Source organism: Suillus plorans, assembly GCF_016647745.1.
Source record: "Suillus plorans strain S12 chromosome Unknown HD556scaffold_67, whole genome shotgun sequence".
In the NCBI taxonomy this organism is placed as follows: Eukaryota; Fungi; Basidiomycota; class Agaricomycetes; order Boletales; family Suillaceae; genus Suillus; species Suillus plorans.
Genome location: NW_024537451.1, coordinates 243,582 through 261,722, shown reverse-complemented (window position 1 = coordinate 261,722; position 18,141 = coordinate 243,582). Strand labels below are relative to the sequence as shown.

General features: G+C 47.1%; 5 protein-coding genes across 5 annotated transcripts; 2 read left to right on the top strand and 3 right to left on the bottom strand.

Annotated features, from left to right (window-relative positions):
• Positions 1 to 898: 898 nt before the first annotated feature.
• HD556DRAFT_1214822 (uncharacterized protein) lies at positions 899 to 1,078 on the top strand (the record flags this gene model as incomplete). Its single annotated transcript, XM_041296657.1, has 1 exon — positions 899 to 1,078. A coding segment is annotated over one exon (180 nt), but the record flags the coding sequence as incomplete, so codon positions are not given.
• A 1,222-nt stretch (positions 1,079 to 2,300) lies between these two features.
• On the top strand, positions 2,301 to 4,058 carry HD556DRAFT_1403191 (uncharacterized protein; the record flags this gene model as incomplete). Its single annotated transcript, XM_041303872.1, has 3 exons — positions 2,301 to 2,402; positions 2,480 to 3,160; positions 3,222 to 4,058. The coding sequence occupies 3 exons, from the start codon at positions 2,301 to 2,303 to the stop codon at positions 4,017 to 4,019; spliced, it is 1,581 nt and encodes a 526-aa protein (XP_041155791.1). The 3' UTR covers positions 4,020 to 4,058.
• A 2,457-nt stretch (positions 4,059 to 6,515) lies between these two features.
• HD556DRAFT_1220042 (uncharacterized protein) lies at positions 6,516 to 6,851 on the bottom strand (the record flags this gene model as incomplete). Its single annotated transcript, XM_041296776.1, has 1 exon — positions 6,516 to 6,851. A coding segment is annotated over one exon (336 nt), but the record flags the coding sequence as incomplete, so codon positions are not given.
• Positions 6,852 to 8,069: 1,218 nt separating this feature from the next.
• On the bottom strand, positions 8,070 to 8,318 carry HD556DRAFT_1218776 (uncharacterized protein; the record flags this gene model as incomplete). Its single annotated transcript, XM_041296750.1, has 1 exon — positions 8,070 to 8,318. A coding segment is annotated over one exon (249 nt), but the record flags the coding sequence as incomplete, so codon positions are not given.
• A 69-nt stretch (positions 8,319 to 8,387) lies between these two features.
• HD556DRAFT_1221975 (uncharacterized protein) lies at positions 8,388 to 8,537 on the bottom strand (the record flags this gene model as incomplete). Its single annotated transcript, XM_041296823.1, has 1 exon — positions 8,388 to 8,537. A coding segment is annotated over one exon (150 nt), but the record flags the coding sequence as incomplete, so codon positions are not given.
• Positions 8,538 to 18,141: the final 9,604 nt, after the last annotated feature.

The window sequence follows — 18,141 nt, the reverse complement described above, 5'->3', positions numbered from 1 at the left end:
ATTGGCAACTCCCCCACTCGAAATCCCTGAAACTCCCGTCCCCCCCTACCGTCAGACTCCGGCCCCTCTGACGGTGTCTCAAAACTATATCTATCGACTTGTAGGAGATCGTTGGGATGCAGAAATCAAACAGTGCGAGGAGGCAAGAAAAGCTCATCTATTGGAAGTGCTGCTTGCTGCGCATGGCATTCGTAAATTAGTATAATGATATGGTATTCTGTATCTCAAAATTTACTCTGATGCATTTGAATTCTTTTTTTCGTTGCACACATTGGCTTGGACTGTCGAATATTTGGGTCTTTTTGGCACACATTTGAGAAAATGGCAAAGGATTTTCCAAGTTTGATACAATCGGCTCTAATTGTCCCCAATACAGAAAGGGGGTTTTTCCTGATGTATGGGCCCACCTGTTCATATCAGATATATATTTCATACCCTACCTACCATATAATACCTACCAAAGGCAATAGGAAAGTGTACACTTATCTACTATACCACACACTATGGGCCCACTGTTGGTATCACATATACCCTTGACATGGGCCCACCTGTATTTAACATAACAATATATTGATGGGCCCACATCAGCTGGCCTGTTCAGAACAGGGTACTTTCAACCTTGGCTGTATGTATTATACAAGGTAAAGTGACTGCAGTATGTGCAACGTGATCCATGAATGCAAGATGACACAAGTGATCTATATTAAGAAAGCTCATTTCTGAACGTAAACGGCAATGAAAAAGAGTCCCCTTAGATGGAGGCTGTATCAGATCTGAGATCATCACCGCAAACGATCACTTCATTTCCTTCTCATCACACTCGACACGTGCATTGTGTGACACTGCTGAGCTACTCGCAGGTGCCCTCCCTAATGACTGCAGGTCGACATTCAATTTCCTGGAGGGAGAAGGATGGATGATGGGACCGAATCATCGGCTCTTATTCTGGGTACCACCCGCTTCTCGAGAAACATTTAGATATAATCCTCAGACTGCATTATTGATACCCAGACTCGGAGGTGATGTTGAGCTTGACTTGAGCTGCATGGCACATGGCTCACGCTGGCAGCACTGCTACAAGGAGTGAGTCTTCAGTATTTTCCGTTCCTCGCAGTTAATTAATTCGATCCTTGTATGTAGCTCTTGATTGTGATAATCTCGTCCCTGTAAATCGATTTGCAGAAATATCTGTTGAGTACGATATGGAGTATATATTTAATCCATTGTCTATTATATTATATACATAGTATGATTGCATTCAAGTTTGGGGTAGTTTAAATGAACGATATGACAGATTTTTGAGGGCATGGAGCGATCTTCGGCGAGTTGTCTGAGATGGGGTCGAGCGAAATCAATAGACAAGAGTGTGGCGCCTCCCAAAGTGAACTGAGAAAACTGAAGATTGCGGCGGCAGCAGTTGAAGTAGTTTGGGTCGTCAGGCTTCAGTTGCCCTCAACACAGTTTGAATGTTGAGAGAAGTAGGTCAATGGAAGGGAACGTGGTTCATTGTGTATAGTAACAATGAGCTAGCACCATGAGAATGATGGGTGTAAGGATATCGAGACTTGAGGCGTGGAAGGACATGCAAAACTTCAAAAACACATGCCAGAAATGAGGACATGGACGAGCGTCTAGGAAGCACAAAGCAAAAAGCAATACGAAAGACGACCTTTCATCAAGGAACATAATATTGGGCGCGCCTTACCATGACACTTGGTTGGGCCGTTTTTCCCCAGTCTCCAGATGGCAAAGTATCCCCCTTCAAGCATATCGAGTCTCGACTGCTCTATTCTTCTACCCTCGCCACTCACTCATCTACTTCTAGTGCCCGCTTACGCGGCATTTGGCACAGGCCTTCCTGGCGTCGTCCAGCGAGGACTGTGTCGCAACGCCTTGCATCACAGTTGTTTTTGCCAGGTGCTAAGTGAAAGTTGAACGTTGAAACTTTGAAGAGTTGGGTAAGACGAAGTCCCTAATAGGTACTAAATATGAAGTCAAGCGTCTGATGTCGTGGGAAGCACCATGTCCCTCTCTTCCTCGCATGGAAGCAGGTGCTGGTCTTTTTTTAATTTTCAACTTTGGGCTCATGTCCAGTCGATTGGTACGGTATTCGAGTATATGTGGCTATATATAGCCCGATCAACAAATTTTCGATTTATTCTTCCTTGCATTTCCCGTAGCGCCCACCCAATGCTTAATGCTTAGTGCCTGAAGTCAACATAGCAGCAAACATTGCCTCGAGGCTGGCGCGCGTCCTTTGTCCAACTTTTTGTTTTGCACTACTCTGATCTGTTAAGAGAATGAGCCACGAGATGAAACCAGGGTTTCTGTCTCTTCCTAGAGAACTACAGCTCAACATTTTGAGCTTTCTTTCTTGCCGAGATATCCTTTGTTGTACATCCGTGAGCCCAATTTATGATTTTGGTCATGCTATTGTCGTCCTATATGGACTTTTATACTTACGATGATCGTCTTGCAGGTATGTAAGGTCCTTTGCCAAATGTACATGTCCTCTTCCGAGCTTCAGTACATCGTCGAACTCAGTGGCCAATGGTTGCTCCATGTTCCCAATTCGGACAATGAGAGCATCCCTGTTTCCAAGCACCTACAACTCTTGAGGGACAAAGCTCATGCATGGTTCAAAGTCGACCCTAACTCTTTCAAAACAGTCTCTCTACCAAAGAACATGTACTCTGACGAAAAGTTCGTCGCAGATGGGCATATCTACTTGTGGGATAAAGAAGAGGACATGGCCGCAATCGTTCCGATACTTCCAAAGCCCTCACAAAAAACAGTCAAGCGCAACTGGTCTCCAGGAACATTATTTTCAGTTCCTGACTCACGCAACCTCGATATATTTGTGGATCCAGCACAAAACCTGATCGCCATCGCGTATTCTGACAATATATTCGACTTGAACTACGAGACACTCTGCATCAGCCTTAGAGTCCTGGATAGGGATGGTGTTCACCCCCAAGCTGCTGGATGGACATTGTTTTCGTCGATACTGCTTGCATCCAAGGACGAACACTTTGTTGCAGAAAGTGCCAAGCTCAAGGGATTTGGGAGGCATATTGCTCTGCGGCGCTCATTTGTGTATCCATTCGAGGAGATGTGGCAGCTGCATATTTGGGACTGGCAACACTCAACGACATCTAATGTGAGCCATAGCCAGAAAACGTTTGAAAGACTCGACGGCTGAGTGCTGATTCGCCATCTAGAGCATCCTCAGTGACACGAATTACTTACCAAACTCGATTGATTTTTGCTTTCTCGGAAACAATAGGTTGCTCGTTGTCACCGACGAGTTGAAGCTCTATTCAATCAAGGATATGTCCCAGACGCCACAATTGCTGGCGTGCTTCATAATGCCCGGCCTATATCTGAATATCCAGTGCTTCCTTCTGATGGACCATATTGATAGCTCCCCACAGCTACAAGCCCAACAAGCAATGTACACTTCAGATCCCATAAACCAGCTGCTATGCATTACTACGGCAGCAAATAGGACCTTCGTCATTTCCACAAGGATGTTCTTCAACCTTGAAGGAATAGCAGCAGCAATGCCAGTACCGTGGGAACGCTGGGGTCCTTCAAATACTCGTGTTTTCGGGCTCTCAGGTGAATCCAAAGTTCACATTAGCGGGAATCGAGTCTTGCAGGCATTGTCAGTCGGCACGTCAGCCTCAGGTGATGTGGAGTATACATTACTACACATTTTGGACTTCAGCCCGCTAGCTGTGACGAACAGGCGGGGTCTGGGACGAGTGGTGAAAGAACCGTCTACAGTATCAGTAGTCGACGAATGCATTGGCTGGCCTCCTTGGAGCTTGACAACGTCCCTGCCTTATGTTGAGGTCATCTTGGACAGAAAGTTTGGTTCTGCTGAATCAGAGTTAGCAGACGTGTGGGTCAATAAGGATAGAATTTATTTGCTTAGCACAAAGTTTGATCACAAAGTGGTAGGTTCAGCATATTACGCAATAGAATATGACGAGCTAGAAGTCATTGATGTTTAGAGTAGATTTACCTATGTAGTTGTTCCGCCATACGACATACTTTACCCTGGCGCGAGCTCCGTCATCAGTATTGAAGTTCCTCCTGGTCCCTCTCTGTATGCACAAATACCTCCTAGTATCAGAGGCCCCTTCGCTCGATACACTTTCCAATTTTATTCCCGGTGAAGTGCTAATCATGGACGCGGATGGACTCGTACAGCCAGGATATATTACTCTGCAGTACGTCGCCTTCCGTGCTTGCCTCTAGTAGCACTGACGGTGGTCCAGTGAATGTTAGCGTGTCAAGCCTCATTCCTGCTGTATCAAGCTTCATCCATGTCGTGTCTGTCTCTTCATGCCTGAAGCATCTCATAATTTTAAACCACCGTGACCTATTCCTTGTTCGACATGATCAAACTTGTCAAAATCAAAAGCATTCTCATCGAGCACCTCAACTTCGTTTGTCGACAGCGGGTGGGCTTCTCAGCCTCTACACCAATTACGATGCTGTGTTGTCGAAGGTTTGTATGAATTTTGCCGAGTGTTTCAAATGTGTCAACTAAGATATTGAGAGTATCGTCATGGTACACCTTGAGTGAGTGGGTGAATTTCGGAATTGGTTGAAATAACAATGCGAGGGGCGTCCTCCAGCCTGACATGCACCATCTTACTTTAGGGACATCGATATTCATGTTCTATTGAATTCAAACTGTGTCAAAAGATCTGAATTACATCTCTGCAAGTCATAGATACCCTGGAGTTCTGCCAACAATACAGGATGGAGTCAGAAATTAATGTAGGCCGGTTATCAGCAGCTTTGACATGGCATTCCTTGCCTCGTCATCACCGCGTCACCGGTGCATTGCATCACGACTGAGGCAGGCCGCAGGACCCACGAGATGACCGGAAGGGATAGTAGGTTCTGCCGCAGTATCATCTGCCAAGCATAACCATTTTGCAAAACCTGTTCGTGATAATATAAAAGCAAGTCATTTTGTTATCGTCACCAGCATCCACCCACCTCAACCATACCACCTCAAACAAACAATGTGCTTCTTCCTCACCTATATTGTTGCGTTGACAGCATCTATGTTGTCTGTCACAGCAAGGCAACCAAGCTGTAGCCTAACTGGGGATCCATGCCAACATGATAGTGACTGTTGTAACAGCACTGATGAATGTGGTGGTAGTGTGTGCGTGGCTGTCGACGAGCCCCCTCCAATTTCGATTTTCACATAGCGACACACTGGGTGAGTGTTTCCGCATTCATATTGGCGCTGTTGTTGAGCAATATGTAGAACACTGTTGATTGAGAAACGAATAGAGGCGATATTGGGTCAAAGGAGTACATGATATGAGTGTATGAGGTTTCTGCGTACTGTTTGGTCTTCGCGTGAATATAACACCACAGTGGCATTTTGCCTTGTCAAAGCCACGTTACGAGCGCACCACAACCGAGGCAGGCGCGTCAAAATGGCTAGCCGCCACAACCATTTCACTAAATGTTTTCGTGATAATATTAAAGCAAGTCATTGTCCTACCGTCATCGGTGTCCACCCACCTTAAAAACCTTATTCGAGCCCTCAGCATCGGATCACATCATCTCAAACGAACAATGTGTTTCTTTTTCCTCACATTTATCGTTGCATTGACGTCATCTACATGGAAACCCGCCAAGGATCGGCAAGTAACACTAAGACGAATCGGGCGAGATTAATAGGACGAAGTTATGATTCTTTAGGACGTTATACAGGCGAGCAAGTGGTGGTACGTAGGAGACCCGAGTCTAAGCAATATGACGTCGAATGTCACAATATAAAGGGAACGTAACACGTGATCCATGGTTCATAAGCAGATGGTAAGTGTCCAGCTTACACCCTCTCATCCTCCAAAGAATCTTCCATGGTGTCCATAGGTCTATCCGCTTCCTTCACAGCTTCTAAGGTGTCTTTGTCTTGAAGCTCATCTTCGAGCTCAGGTGTGTCTCTTGTGTCTTCTTCGGCAGTATTCGTGTCAAGTCTTGTGCTATAGTCTTGTAGTGCGGTGGTGTCTTCAAGATCTCTTCCAGCAACCCATACGTCATTCTCCGGGCCGTATCCGCGCCATCGAACGAGATACTGGTGGCCGCGCCCTCGGTTTCTTCTATCCAGCACTTTCTCGATCTCCCATTCATGCGTTCCGGCAGCAGTCACGATGGGTCCTGGGCGTTGCAGCTCTCTTGAGGGATATAGTTCAGCATCGTTGGGAATATGTTTCTTCAGCTCAGAGGGAGAGACAACAGTCTCTAAAATCATATGGACCAAAGACTGGTTGGTCAAATAGACAGTAACATAAGTTTTATTATTGGAAGAAACTTATTGAGGGATATAGTTCAGCATCGTTGGGAATATGTTTCTTCAGCTCAGAGGCATGGAAAGTAGGGTAGATGTTAGTGTGGTCAGGCAAGTCAAGAGTATATGTTGACGACTCAGCGTTGGCTGATACTATGCTGTAGGGACCATCGAAGCGTGGCATGAATTTTGCTACCCTTCTGTTGTTGCCGTTGAGGTATTCTCTTCGTCTGTGAGCCGCTGAGAGATATACGAGATCGCCGACATCAAATGTGGGTTCCTTTCCCCTGTGCAAGTTAGCTGTGTTAGCTTGACTGACCTTCGTAGCTATTAGAGCGTCATGAGCGTCCGCTATGTCTGTCTTCAATGACATGATAGCTTCCAATGTGTTCGCCACGTCAGCTGGAAATTCCTCGCGTGTTCGTTTTACTCCTTCGGTCGTTAGTGGAGGTAGTCTGCGAGGTATCCGTCCTAGTTGCATGTGGAAAGGTGAGTACCCCATGGACACATTAATAGTTGACATCATGTTAAACCATACGTGCGGTAGTGCATTTAGCCATCCATTTTGGTGTCGATCGACGAAGTACCTTAGTAGTTGGTTGACGGTCTTGTTCGTACGTTCGCTGGAGCCGTCTGTTTGTGGATGGTATGCCATCGACATTTTCAGCTTCACGCCGGTCAACTGGTGAAGCGCTTTCCAAAATTTGCTGGTGAAGAGCTTGTCGCGGTCGGAGATTATGTCGAGTGGTAGCCCGTTTTCGCAATACCAGTGGTCGAAGAACAAACTGGCGATTTCCTTCGCACTCATATTCATTCTACAAGGGATCAATCGTATGTCAGCACCTAACCTGTCGGTGATTGTCATTATCCTGTCGTATCCCTTTTCTGTGGGCAGCAGTTCGATGAAGTCTATAGCGATGGAGTTGCCACGTTGGTCAGGCACTGGTAGTGGATGCAAGGGGCCAGTGGGTTTTGTTGTACGGCTTTTGTTTCTTGCGCATTCGGGACATCCGGGTATATAGCTTTCCTCCAGGTCGCGTCGCATATTCGGCCAATAGAATGACTCTCTGATTGCACCGTAAGCTTTGTCGATTCCGAAGTGTCCTAGTTCATCGTGTGCGAGTCGGAAAACGGTCTCTTGTAGATGTGTAACACGTGGGACCACGAGCCAATTGTTGATATACAAGAGTCCATCATGTCGCTCCAGGCCTGGGAAGGAGTCTGTCAGGTTCGTCAGTTTCAAGCACCATGGGTCTTTTGTGTATCCAGTCTTTATGTCGTTGAGGAGTGAAGGATCCGGTGCTATGGATAAGATCAGCGCTATCGGATTCATGCTGTTTCCAATGTTCGCTGGCATGTGTAACGTGCGTTCAGTGTACGAGGGGATGTCTTCAGTGTCCGGGGGCAGGCGGGATAGCGCGTCAGCGACAGAATTATCCTCCCCTCGGATGTACTGAATGTTGAAGTCGTATTGAGCGAAGAACTCTTGCCACCTGGCCTGTCTCCACGACAATTCCTTTTGAGTCATGAAATTTTCGAGTGTTCTGTGGTCGGTATGCACAATGAATGGGGTACCCAGAAGTTCAATGCGCCACTTTTTGAGAGCGCGCACGATAGCTAACAACTCCTTTTCGTGTACGGGGTAGTTGAGTTGAGCGCCGTTCAGCTGCATCGAGTCGAAGGCAACTGGTCGCGCTGTCTGTGCTGTCGGTCCAAAGCTCAGCATGGCGCCTGTGCGCCAGTCACTCGCGTCACAAGTTACGAAGATCTTGTTCTCTCCGATGTTATCGTGATCTATCGTTATCAAACATTCACGGCTGACGACGAGTCTTTTGATAGCGTTGAATGCCTCTTGGTGTTCGTCGTTCCATCCAGGCCAATCTTGCTCATTTGTTTTCGTCGTCAAAGGCGTCAGCACGTGAGTGTGGTCCGCAAGATGTGGCAGAAATTGGTCAAGGTAACGGACCAGTCCTAGGAAGGACCTGACGTCGCTGGTGCATTGTGGTATTGGCCAGTTGAGGATGCGTTTGGCCTTCGAAGCATCAGCCTCAATACCGGCGGCCGAGATGTGGTGACCTAGAAAGTCCAACTCTGTGCAGAACAACGATGTCTTCTTTGGCGAACAGAATAGACTAGCTTTTTGTAGTGCCTCAAGGACCAGCTTCACGTTCTTGGCGTGCTTGGCCACTGTTTGTGACCAAATGATTATGTCGTCAAGGTAAGTGTGGGTCCTCCGAGGAGGAGTGGAACTGCGAGTCTAGGCGCAATGATCGTGCGTATCGTACGAGAAGTCCAATCATGATTAATCGAGGAAGGAGACAAAAGAACATATTCAGAGAAAGAACAAGATGCAACAGAAGGAGAACTGAGAAAAGCCGAATTAGCCTCTATGTTTGCATGGAGCTTGCGTCTTCGCAGACCCAGTTTGTTGACAACGCTTTCGTCAATAAGAACTAGATGTGACCCATGGTCAATCAAAGCGTCGATATGTTCAAACGTTTCAGAAGAAGGTCCTGCCAAGAGGCAGGGCCAAATAAGGTGGGCGGTTTCAAAAGGTGCGACGTACTTGTCATCTTCTGAACCTGAACTCTCTTCGAGAACTGAAGAAGGCATAACGGCACCTACTGGCGCCACGGCCGCCACAGTCTTGTTCCGTGTCGTCTTTGGCCGGGCAGCGAGGGCGTCTGCTTCGTTCAGAGGCTTGTAGCTCGAAGCTTCAGGTGCGCCGTCGGTACACTCCTTGGAACAGTGAGAAATGTAGAACTTGCGGCACTTGAAGCAACCCTTGTGGTCGATCAGCAAGTTACATTCTGTCTCTGTCAAGGCACCAAGGCGCGAGGATGAGTTGAACGTTTTGGAGGATGAACTTGACTTGTTTTGGAAGGTTGACGTTGAACATTTCGAGGACCTATATAGTTCCTCCGCAATTTTCTTGTGGGAAGCCAGGTCTTCTAGTCGTTTATCGTCGAGGTGTTTCACCTCTTCAATCCATTTTCTAAGCGTAAGGTTATCTGCGAGTCCAGCTCTGAGTACAGATGTAGTGAGCTCATCGCAGATATTGGCCTCAAGTTGGTTTCGTAATTGGGTGTCTGAGAGGTGTGCTGCATTTCTGTATAGAAGCGCGTTTTGATTTTGTAGTTCAAGTGCCCACTCATAGAATGGGCGCGTTCCTTGTCATGAACCGAGAACCTTCTTTCGCAGCTTGGTGTCCCAGTGTGTATCGAGCCAACCGTCCTTGAGGGCGGTCATGTAATCTTCAAATGTTCCCGCGTCTAATACGGCACGTTGTGCTAGGTACCATGTGTGCAGACGCGGGTCCATCATTCCAAACGCTACCATTTTCACCTGGTCTGCCGCGACGACTCCCTTATGCATGAAATATGTGGTGCACGCATTATCCCAGTCACGAGCCACTTCTGGAGTGAGCTCGCCCGGTAGGAGTTTTGGCAGTTTATTGGGAGCGGCTTGTTCAACAATGGCAGATTTCGTCATCTTACGAGTATGAGAATGGAATGTATGCGTGTTTTCGAGGTCAGATTCTGAGGAGGAGTCGTAGTATGCAGGTGGCGTGACGTGTCCAACAGGTGTACTAGGATTCGAGGGTATAGAGGTCAAAGTGGATAGGGATGGATCTGGTGAGGATCGTTCAGGTGGCGGTTGGGGTCTTTGGTTCCTCGCACGCTGTCGCGTAACGAGAGGTTCGAGAACGGTGGGTGTCCTTCGCAGAGAAGGCAGTTTGACAGGTCAATTGGTGGGCGGGGAGCCCGGCGGTTTGCAATCTGGTTGATAATGAGTCAGGAGATCAATTAGTTCATTTCTATTAAAAAAAAGGTGGAAACCCGCCGAGGATCGGCAAGTAACACTAAGACGAATCGGGCGAGATTAATAGGACGAAGTTATGATTCTTTAGGACGTTATACAGGCGAGCAAGTGGTGGTACGTAGGAGACCCGAGTCTAAGCAATATGACGTCGAATGTCACAATATAAAGGGAACGTAACACGTGATCCATGGTTCGTAAGCAGATGGTAAGCGTCCAGCTTACACTACAATGTGTATCGCAGTAAGGGCACCAATCTGTAGCCAACGTGACCAGCCTTGCGAAGCCGTTAGTGACTGCTGCAATAAATTCGCTCTTTGCGCTGGTGGAATATGCATCACATAGGATATCCCACCCTTGCAAGCCGATTTGCACGTAGCGACACACTAGTGAGCGTTTCCACTTGGCCATTGGTGTCGATTGAACAATTTGTGGGACACTGCTGATCGAGACACAAATAGAGAGTGGAAGGAGGACATGATATGAGTGTATGAGGTGTCTGGTTTAGAGTAAACAGAACACCGTGGGTTGGACCTGCCAGCGATAGATCAAAGGCATATTAGCTATGAAACGTTGATAAGATCAAAAGCTCACTTTTTCACCCTCATTTACTCGTTCACTCAACGTCCAGAGAGTCGGGATCGATAAAGTGACAGTCCTCGTGCTGGCAATGTCAATATCGAAGAGGTGCTGACCTGGCCATACACGCCAACATTGAACAGCTCACAGCTAAGATGAACATCTGAGGTCAAATTTGAACATGATAATACTGTAGAAAATGGATTGTTGGAACTGCAGGCGCTGGAGACTCACTGAATGATCATGATGGAATTATAGCTTACAAGCATTGTTCATACCAAGCATGAGCGACTCAATTCCTTCAAAGGTTGGTGGTGTGTCTCACTTTTCTCGTCTTTCCATCTACTCCACGACATGTACTCCTTCGCGATTTGAGCCTGGGAGGTGGTTGCGCGATCGATGATGCGAAAGAAATCGTTGATGGGGTAGGTGACGAGCAGTGGGATGGGAATAGTCACCGGTTCACTTAAAATAGTTGTTCTTTACTATGTAGCAGCACGCAAATAGCATGAGGGGAGAGATTTACAAAGACTGGGGCGTTGCAAACAATGCAAAGAGACGGAATCCGAGCTCAGACGGTTGAAGTCAATAATTACACACATTCAGCAAACTGTTTCGCGGGAGAAATCGGAAGTCCCAGGCCTTAGAGCTTAGCGCTTAGCACCCAGTTAAACAATGAGGTCAGTTCACTGATGAGTTTGGTTCAAGTTGCCATCCGATCACCTACACAACATTTAATAGTACAGAAGTATGCGCTGTTCTTTTTTTTATTTTCAACTTTGCACTCACTTCAATCCGGTATTCAAGTATATGCAGCTATATATAGCCCAATCAGATTCATTCTTGCTTCGACTCGGACTCTTCCTTGTGTTTCCCAGAGTTCCGTGGCACGCACCCAATGCTTAGCGCCTGAAGTCAACATAGCAGCAAACATTGCCTCGAGGCCGGTGCGCACCTTAGTTCTCCAACTTCTTGTCTTGCACTACTGTAATCAACTATTCACCATGAACAACTCCATTCAATTGGGGAACCCCGAGTCCAGGTCAGTTCCTCCTCCAGACATCGAGACACCCAACGAAACAAATACTGCTGAGCGCCGGGTAAGTGGTTCATGTTCATGAAGTTGAAACTCAATGTCGATCCATCCTTTCTCTAGGGCCGACCCCGTGGCAAAATCTGTCGCTTGCTGGGCAGGGTTAAGAATGGTGTGGTCAAAAAGATTTCTGTAAGTCGAAATCAATACTCAGTCCGGGTATAAGGCTGATACTATCTTACACAAGCGCTCAAAGTTCAATGATTCAACACGCAGCCGCGACTCCGTTCAGGTAGGTGACATTCCGATGTCTGTTCTCTGTTTAACTTCTGCTGACTACACCAGGCTCAGGATACTTCTGCTGTTGTGCAACAAGATGCTGATCCCCAATCTGTGAACAAGGCACTTCAGGATGCTGGTCGTGGTGCAGATCAGATGAACCAAATTTGGGGACGTGCGAGACCTGTGTTATCCGGAGGCAAAAATGGATTGGCAGCGCTCGATACCATAGATAGCATAGGGACCACCTATCTTCAACCTCTTAGGGTATTCGACACTGTCATCGGCACGATAACAGAGGTTTGTTCTCTCTCTTTCTCTTAGAACTAGATTAACAACGTTCTGCAGGTGCATCCATATGCAAAGATGGCATTGGGCGTGCTTTCTTGCGCATCAAAAGTACGTTTTTCTTGCCGTTATTCATATTTCCTGCTCACTTGTTCTGCACGCAGATAATTCTTGCTCAAGCGGATCATGACGAAGTGGTACTCGACCTGTACAGGAAGTTGGGTCAAGTGTATGGATTCATAACGCAAGACGACACGCTTTTCAAGATTTCGTCAATGAAGGATGTCTTGGGACAGATCTCTCAGCAGACCCTAGAATGCGCCAATTTCATCAGGGATTATTCAGACAAGAAAAGCTTTTGTGAGTCTCCAACAAGTCATTACACTTTGCACATTTTCAATCGTATCATAGGGGAGAGACTCGGAAAGAACATCATCTCGGAAACAAATGATGCGATACAACGGTATAGCGACGTGTTGGATGCGCTCATGCAAAACTTCCGCGACCAAGTCACTCGCGACATAGCCACCTATATTCACGATACAAGTGAGGATTGTATTTGCTTCTGATTCGACATACATTCATACTTCTACAGGCGAAATACTGGAATTCAGTGGTATGGCTTATGCAGAGGCCACAGGACTAGATACTAGGAAGCGGTGCCTGCAAGAGACCCGCACTGACATTCTCTCTGACATCATGGGGTGGATCAACAACAGCAGAGACAATGTCGAACGTGTGCTATGGCTATCCGGACCTGCCGGAACGGGTAAATCAGCCATTGCTCACACGATTGCCAGCTCGTTCATCGGAGTGGGCGGACTTGGTACTTGTTACTGCTTCGACCGAAATACGGAGGATCGCCACAAAAAGGTTTTCTCCACTATCGCGCGAGACCTGGCTGACCGTCATCCGGAGATGAGACGAGCGTTAGCGCATGCAGTCAAGAATCAAACTGCGTTCAAGACTACAACGGACGTCGTACAGCAGTGGCAGAAGCTTCTTATAGAACCGTTAGGGAAGCTTTCTGAGTCACCCGTGGGGCCCGTCGTGATTGTTATCGACGCACTGGACGAAAGTGGCGAGGCAGTGGAGACATGTAGCGACCTTCTTCGCATTCTCTCCGGTAAACTTCGAGACCCAACCATCACCCATATCACGAAACTGCCAAAGAACTTCCAGATCATAGTCACCTCCCGCCCGCTTCGCGACATTCAGAATTCGTTTGCGGGCGCTCAACACATTCGAAGGATTTCTATGGACGACATTTCCACTAGAAGTGGCAGAACGCGATATCTACACCTATGTATCAGAGAAATTAGAAGGGCTTTCGGATTTTGGGAGCAAAGAGTTCACAGTCCTCGCCCAGAAAGCTGATGGTCTTTTTGAGTGGGCACGTCTTGCTTGTAAATCCATCGAAGCACCTCCTCCTAGCTTATCTTCCGATCAATTCTTCAATATCATAGTGTCACGCGATCCTGTCGAACGGGAGCATTTGTTGTATGATATGTATGACTTCATTCTTACACAGAGCATGTCAAAGGATAGACACGCAAGCCTTAAATCTCAGGAAACACAACTAGCAGCATTTCGTTCCGTGATGGGACAAATCCTTGGCACGGCCGAACCCCTCCCATTGAATGCCCTGAATACCATGTGAAGCCATTTTCCAGATGAAAGCGAGCATTATAAAGTGGAGGTCATAGTGGAACATATGGGATCCCTCAGCGGCACCACCAACTCATCCACCCCAATCCGACCTCTTCATGCATCCTTTCGCGATTTCCTGACAGATCAATCACACGCTGGAGAGTTCTTCGTCGATGTGCGGAAGATTCAACGAAACCTTGCTTCCACCTCACTTGGAGTGATGAAAGATGAACTCTGCTTCAATATCTGTGATTTAAGATCATCTTATCTCCCGAACTCTGAAGATCCCGATCTGCGAGAACGAGTCAAAAAATACATTTCTCCACATCTATCCTATACCTGCCGATTCTGGCCCACACATGTACAAGCAACCGACTTCGATGCAGAACTCGCAAATGAAATAAAATTATTCTTCGACCATGAGCGACTGTTCTTCTGGCTCGAAGTACTCTGCCTCATCAATGCGCTCAGTGGCGCAGTCCCCGCCCTTCCGCTCATTGCCAAGTGGTTGAAGGTGAGCACACGGTTATCAAGCGTCAGATAACATGCTCACTAATGCGCAATCACAATCACAGGGTCGTACCGGATACGAAGATGTCTCGTCCGCTGCAACGGACGTGCAGAGATTCATTCAAGTGTTTGGCGGCATGATCTTGCACAGCACACTTCATCTCTATGTATCAGCACTTCCATTCTCTCCCCTCAACTCTGCACTATCCAAAACGTTTTCTGCATGGTTTCCGAACTCTCTTCGTGTAGCACCTGGACGTGATATCAACTGGACGGCTGTTCAGACTGTAATCAGCGGACACACTGATGGGGTCGGGTCAGTCTCATTCTCGCCGAGTGGGACTCGCATTGCGACTGGATCGTATGATTGCACTGTGCGGTTGTGGGATGCAGCAACGGGGCAACCGGTAGGCGAGCCCTTACTGGGACACACCAGGCCAGTTACCTCAGTTTCATTCTCACTGGATGGGACACGCATCGTGTCTGGCTCGGAAGATAAGACCGTCCAGTTGTGGGATGTAGCAACGTGGCGGGCCATTGGTGAACCATTATCGGGGCATACTTCGTCGGTTAGCTCAGTCGTGTTCTCGCCGAACGGAACTCGTATTGTTTCAGGTTCATGGGATGAGACTCTCTGGCTGTGGGATGTAGCAACGCAGCAGCCAGTTGGTGAGCCCTTGGAAGGGCACACTGACTCGGTCAATTCAGTCTCGTTCTCTCCAGATGGGACACACATCGTTTCTGTTACACTTGGCGTTGTTTAGACGTCTTAACGTTCGAAGGTTCAAGTAAAGCCAATGTTCTGATAGAGATGAAGCTAGATTGCAGGCCCTGGTCTGCGTAGGTCAAGTTAAGGATACAAAGTGTAGAGTAGCGAGTATATATAAGGTTATTGAAGTGGAGCTTGAATATGAACAGCGAATAGGAAAAAGAGTAGGAACATTGTACGATAGAATGTCATGGAATGTCATGGAATGATTAGTAAATAGGTGATAGGGTGAAAAAGGTGAAACTGTAACATTACCCCCGTTTTAAGGGTAGTAAGCCCAGATTACTACAAAATATTAGAGACGATGTGATCGTTTATAGAAAGAAAGAATGTCTGAAGCATTACCCAACTGTTCCTCCGTCATCCACTCGTTCTCGGAACTCGGGAATCCTTTCCATTTCACATGATAGGTTTGGCGACGTGCCGTGCCGCGATGACCAATAATGGCTTCTACTTCGTATTCTTCTTCTCCGTTCACGATATAAGGAGGTCGGGTGATGTGATTGGGGCCATGTATGTCGTTTTCTTTATATGGAGAGAGAAGAGCGGCGTGGAATACTGGGTGAATACGCCATTGGTTGGGGAGTTTTAGTTTATACGTGATGGGCGAGAGGACTTGGGTAATAATGAACGGTCCTTCCCGTTTCGGGGCAAGTTTCCGATTAGGGTATCCGAGATGAAGGTTTTTGGCTTCTAGCCATACCTTATCGCCTATAGAGAATGGTACGAATTTAGATGTGATTCGTTGACGCATAGTGTTACGTGCGAGTTCGTGGGCGGCTAGCGCTTCGTCGCGTGCTTTATTTAGCATGAGGAGTCTTTGTTCGATATTAGGGATGTTGGTCTTAGGATGTGAATCGGGAAGGTGTTTCGGGTGGTAGCCCATCATGAGGTAGAATGGGGATGTTCCGCGAGCGGAATGGTGTCGTGAGTTGTGGACGAACTCAGCGAGAGGAAGCATGGCGGCCCATCCCGTTTGGTCATTGGCACAAAAGATTCGGAGGTAGACTTCGAGTTCTTGGTTTACTCGTTCGGTCTCTCCATCACTTTGGGGGTGAAATGCAGTGGAAAGGGAATTCTTGTATCCGAGGAGTTTTCCGAGTTCGAGTTGGAATCTGGATGCGAATTGGGGTCCGTGGTCTGATATAATTTTATCGTAAAGTCCGTATCTAGAGAAAACTTTGGAAAAGAAAATGTTTGCGACTCCTTCGGAGTCTATCGTCTTGAGACAAGGGGTGAGAATTACCCCCTTCGAAAGTCCATGGTCTACCACGACCATGATAGAGTCGAACCCATCGGATAGTGGGAGGTCGGTGATAAGATCTACTGAGCAATGAGCGAAAGGTCGGTTGGAAATGGGAGCGGGTATAGGGGAAAGAGGAGGGTGTGAGGGATGCGTGTTGACTTTGTTCTGTTGGCATACGCTACAGCCTTCGATGTAGTTCTTTACGAAGTTTGAGAGGCCTGGCCACCAGTAGTCTCGCGATAGGAGTTCCTGGGTTTTGAACCGTCCAGGGTGTCCTGCGGTAGGTGAGTCATGATGGAGGGAAGTGAGTTCATGGCGGAGTTCGCCGGGGGGTACGTAGGTAAGTCCTTTATAAAGTAGAATTCCGTCGCTCAATTTCCAATCGGAAAGAGCCGAGCGGAGTGGAGGCGGGGTTTCTGGGTCTGTAAGCGCCTTTAGCGCTGTGTGTACTACTGGGTCCATGGAGGAAGAAATATGTAGTCTGTGCGTAAAAGAAGAATCAATGACGTTGATAAATAATGAATCAGGAAGAAGTTGAATGGATACGTTGTCCTTTTCGTCGCTATCGACCGGAAGGTGATCCGCTCTACGAGATAATAAATCGGGTATGATTAAGTCTTTGCCTGGTACATGTTGAATGCGGAGATCGAACTGAGAAAGGAAGGTCTGCCAACGTGCTTGACGTCGGTTGAGGTCTTGAACGTCTCTGAAATATTGTAGGTTTTTGTGGTCAGTATGTACGGTTATGGGATAGGGAGATCCAATAAGATAATGTCGCCAAGCTTTGAGAGCTCGGACGATGGCTAGAAGTTCTCTGTCATAGATTTGATAATTTCGTTCAGCGGGGTTAAAGCTTTGAGATAGATAGGAACATGGTAACCAGTTTCCATTGTTGTCTTTTTGAAGGAGTACTGCTCCGGTGGCATATAGAGAGGCGTCAGTAGCGATGGTGAAAGGAGAGTGTTTGCTCGGTATTTGGAGTACTGGAGCGGTCGTAAAGGTCTTTTTGAGTTTTTCAAAAGCTTTGTTGCGTTCTTCTGTCCAAATAAAGGGTTCATCTTTCTTCGTGAGGTCAATCAAGGGTCTGGCAATCGTAGAATAGTCGGCGATAAAGTGTCTGTAGAAGTTAGCAAATCCCAAGAATGATCTGACATCTTTTACCCGAGTCGGAATTTTCCACTCGGAGATGCCCATGAGTTTAGCCGGGTCCATAGTTACTGATCCTGGTCATATAATCATCCCTAAATAATTGATTTCTGTGACGTTGAATGTGCATTTTTCTGGTTTTAGATAAAGTCGGTGTTCGCGGAGTCGTGACAATACTCTGTGTGTCCGGATCTGGTGAGTTTCGAAGTCGTCTGAGAATATGAGGATATCGTCCATATAAATAATTACCCATCCTTCTTGAATCATATCGCCGAAGATGTTGTTCATCATAGATTGGAACGTGGCCGGGGAGTTGCACATGCCGAAAAACATTACCGTTGGTTCAAATAGTCCGCGGGCGGTGGCGAATGCCGCTTTCCATTGGTCTGATTTCTTCATACGCACATTATTATACCCCCATCTGATGTCCATTTTAGTGAATATCTTCGCGTTCTTGAGTTTATCTATAAGGTCAGATATGAGCGGTAGTGGGA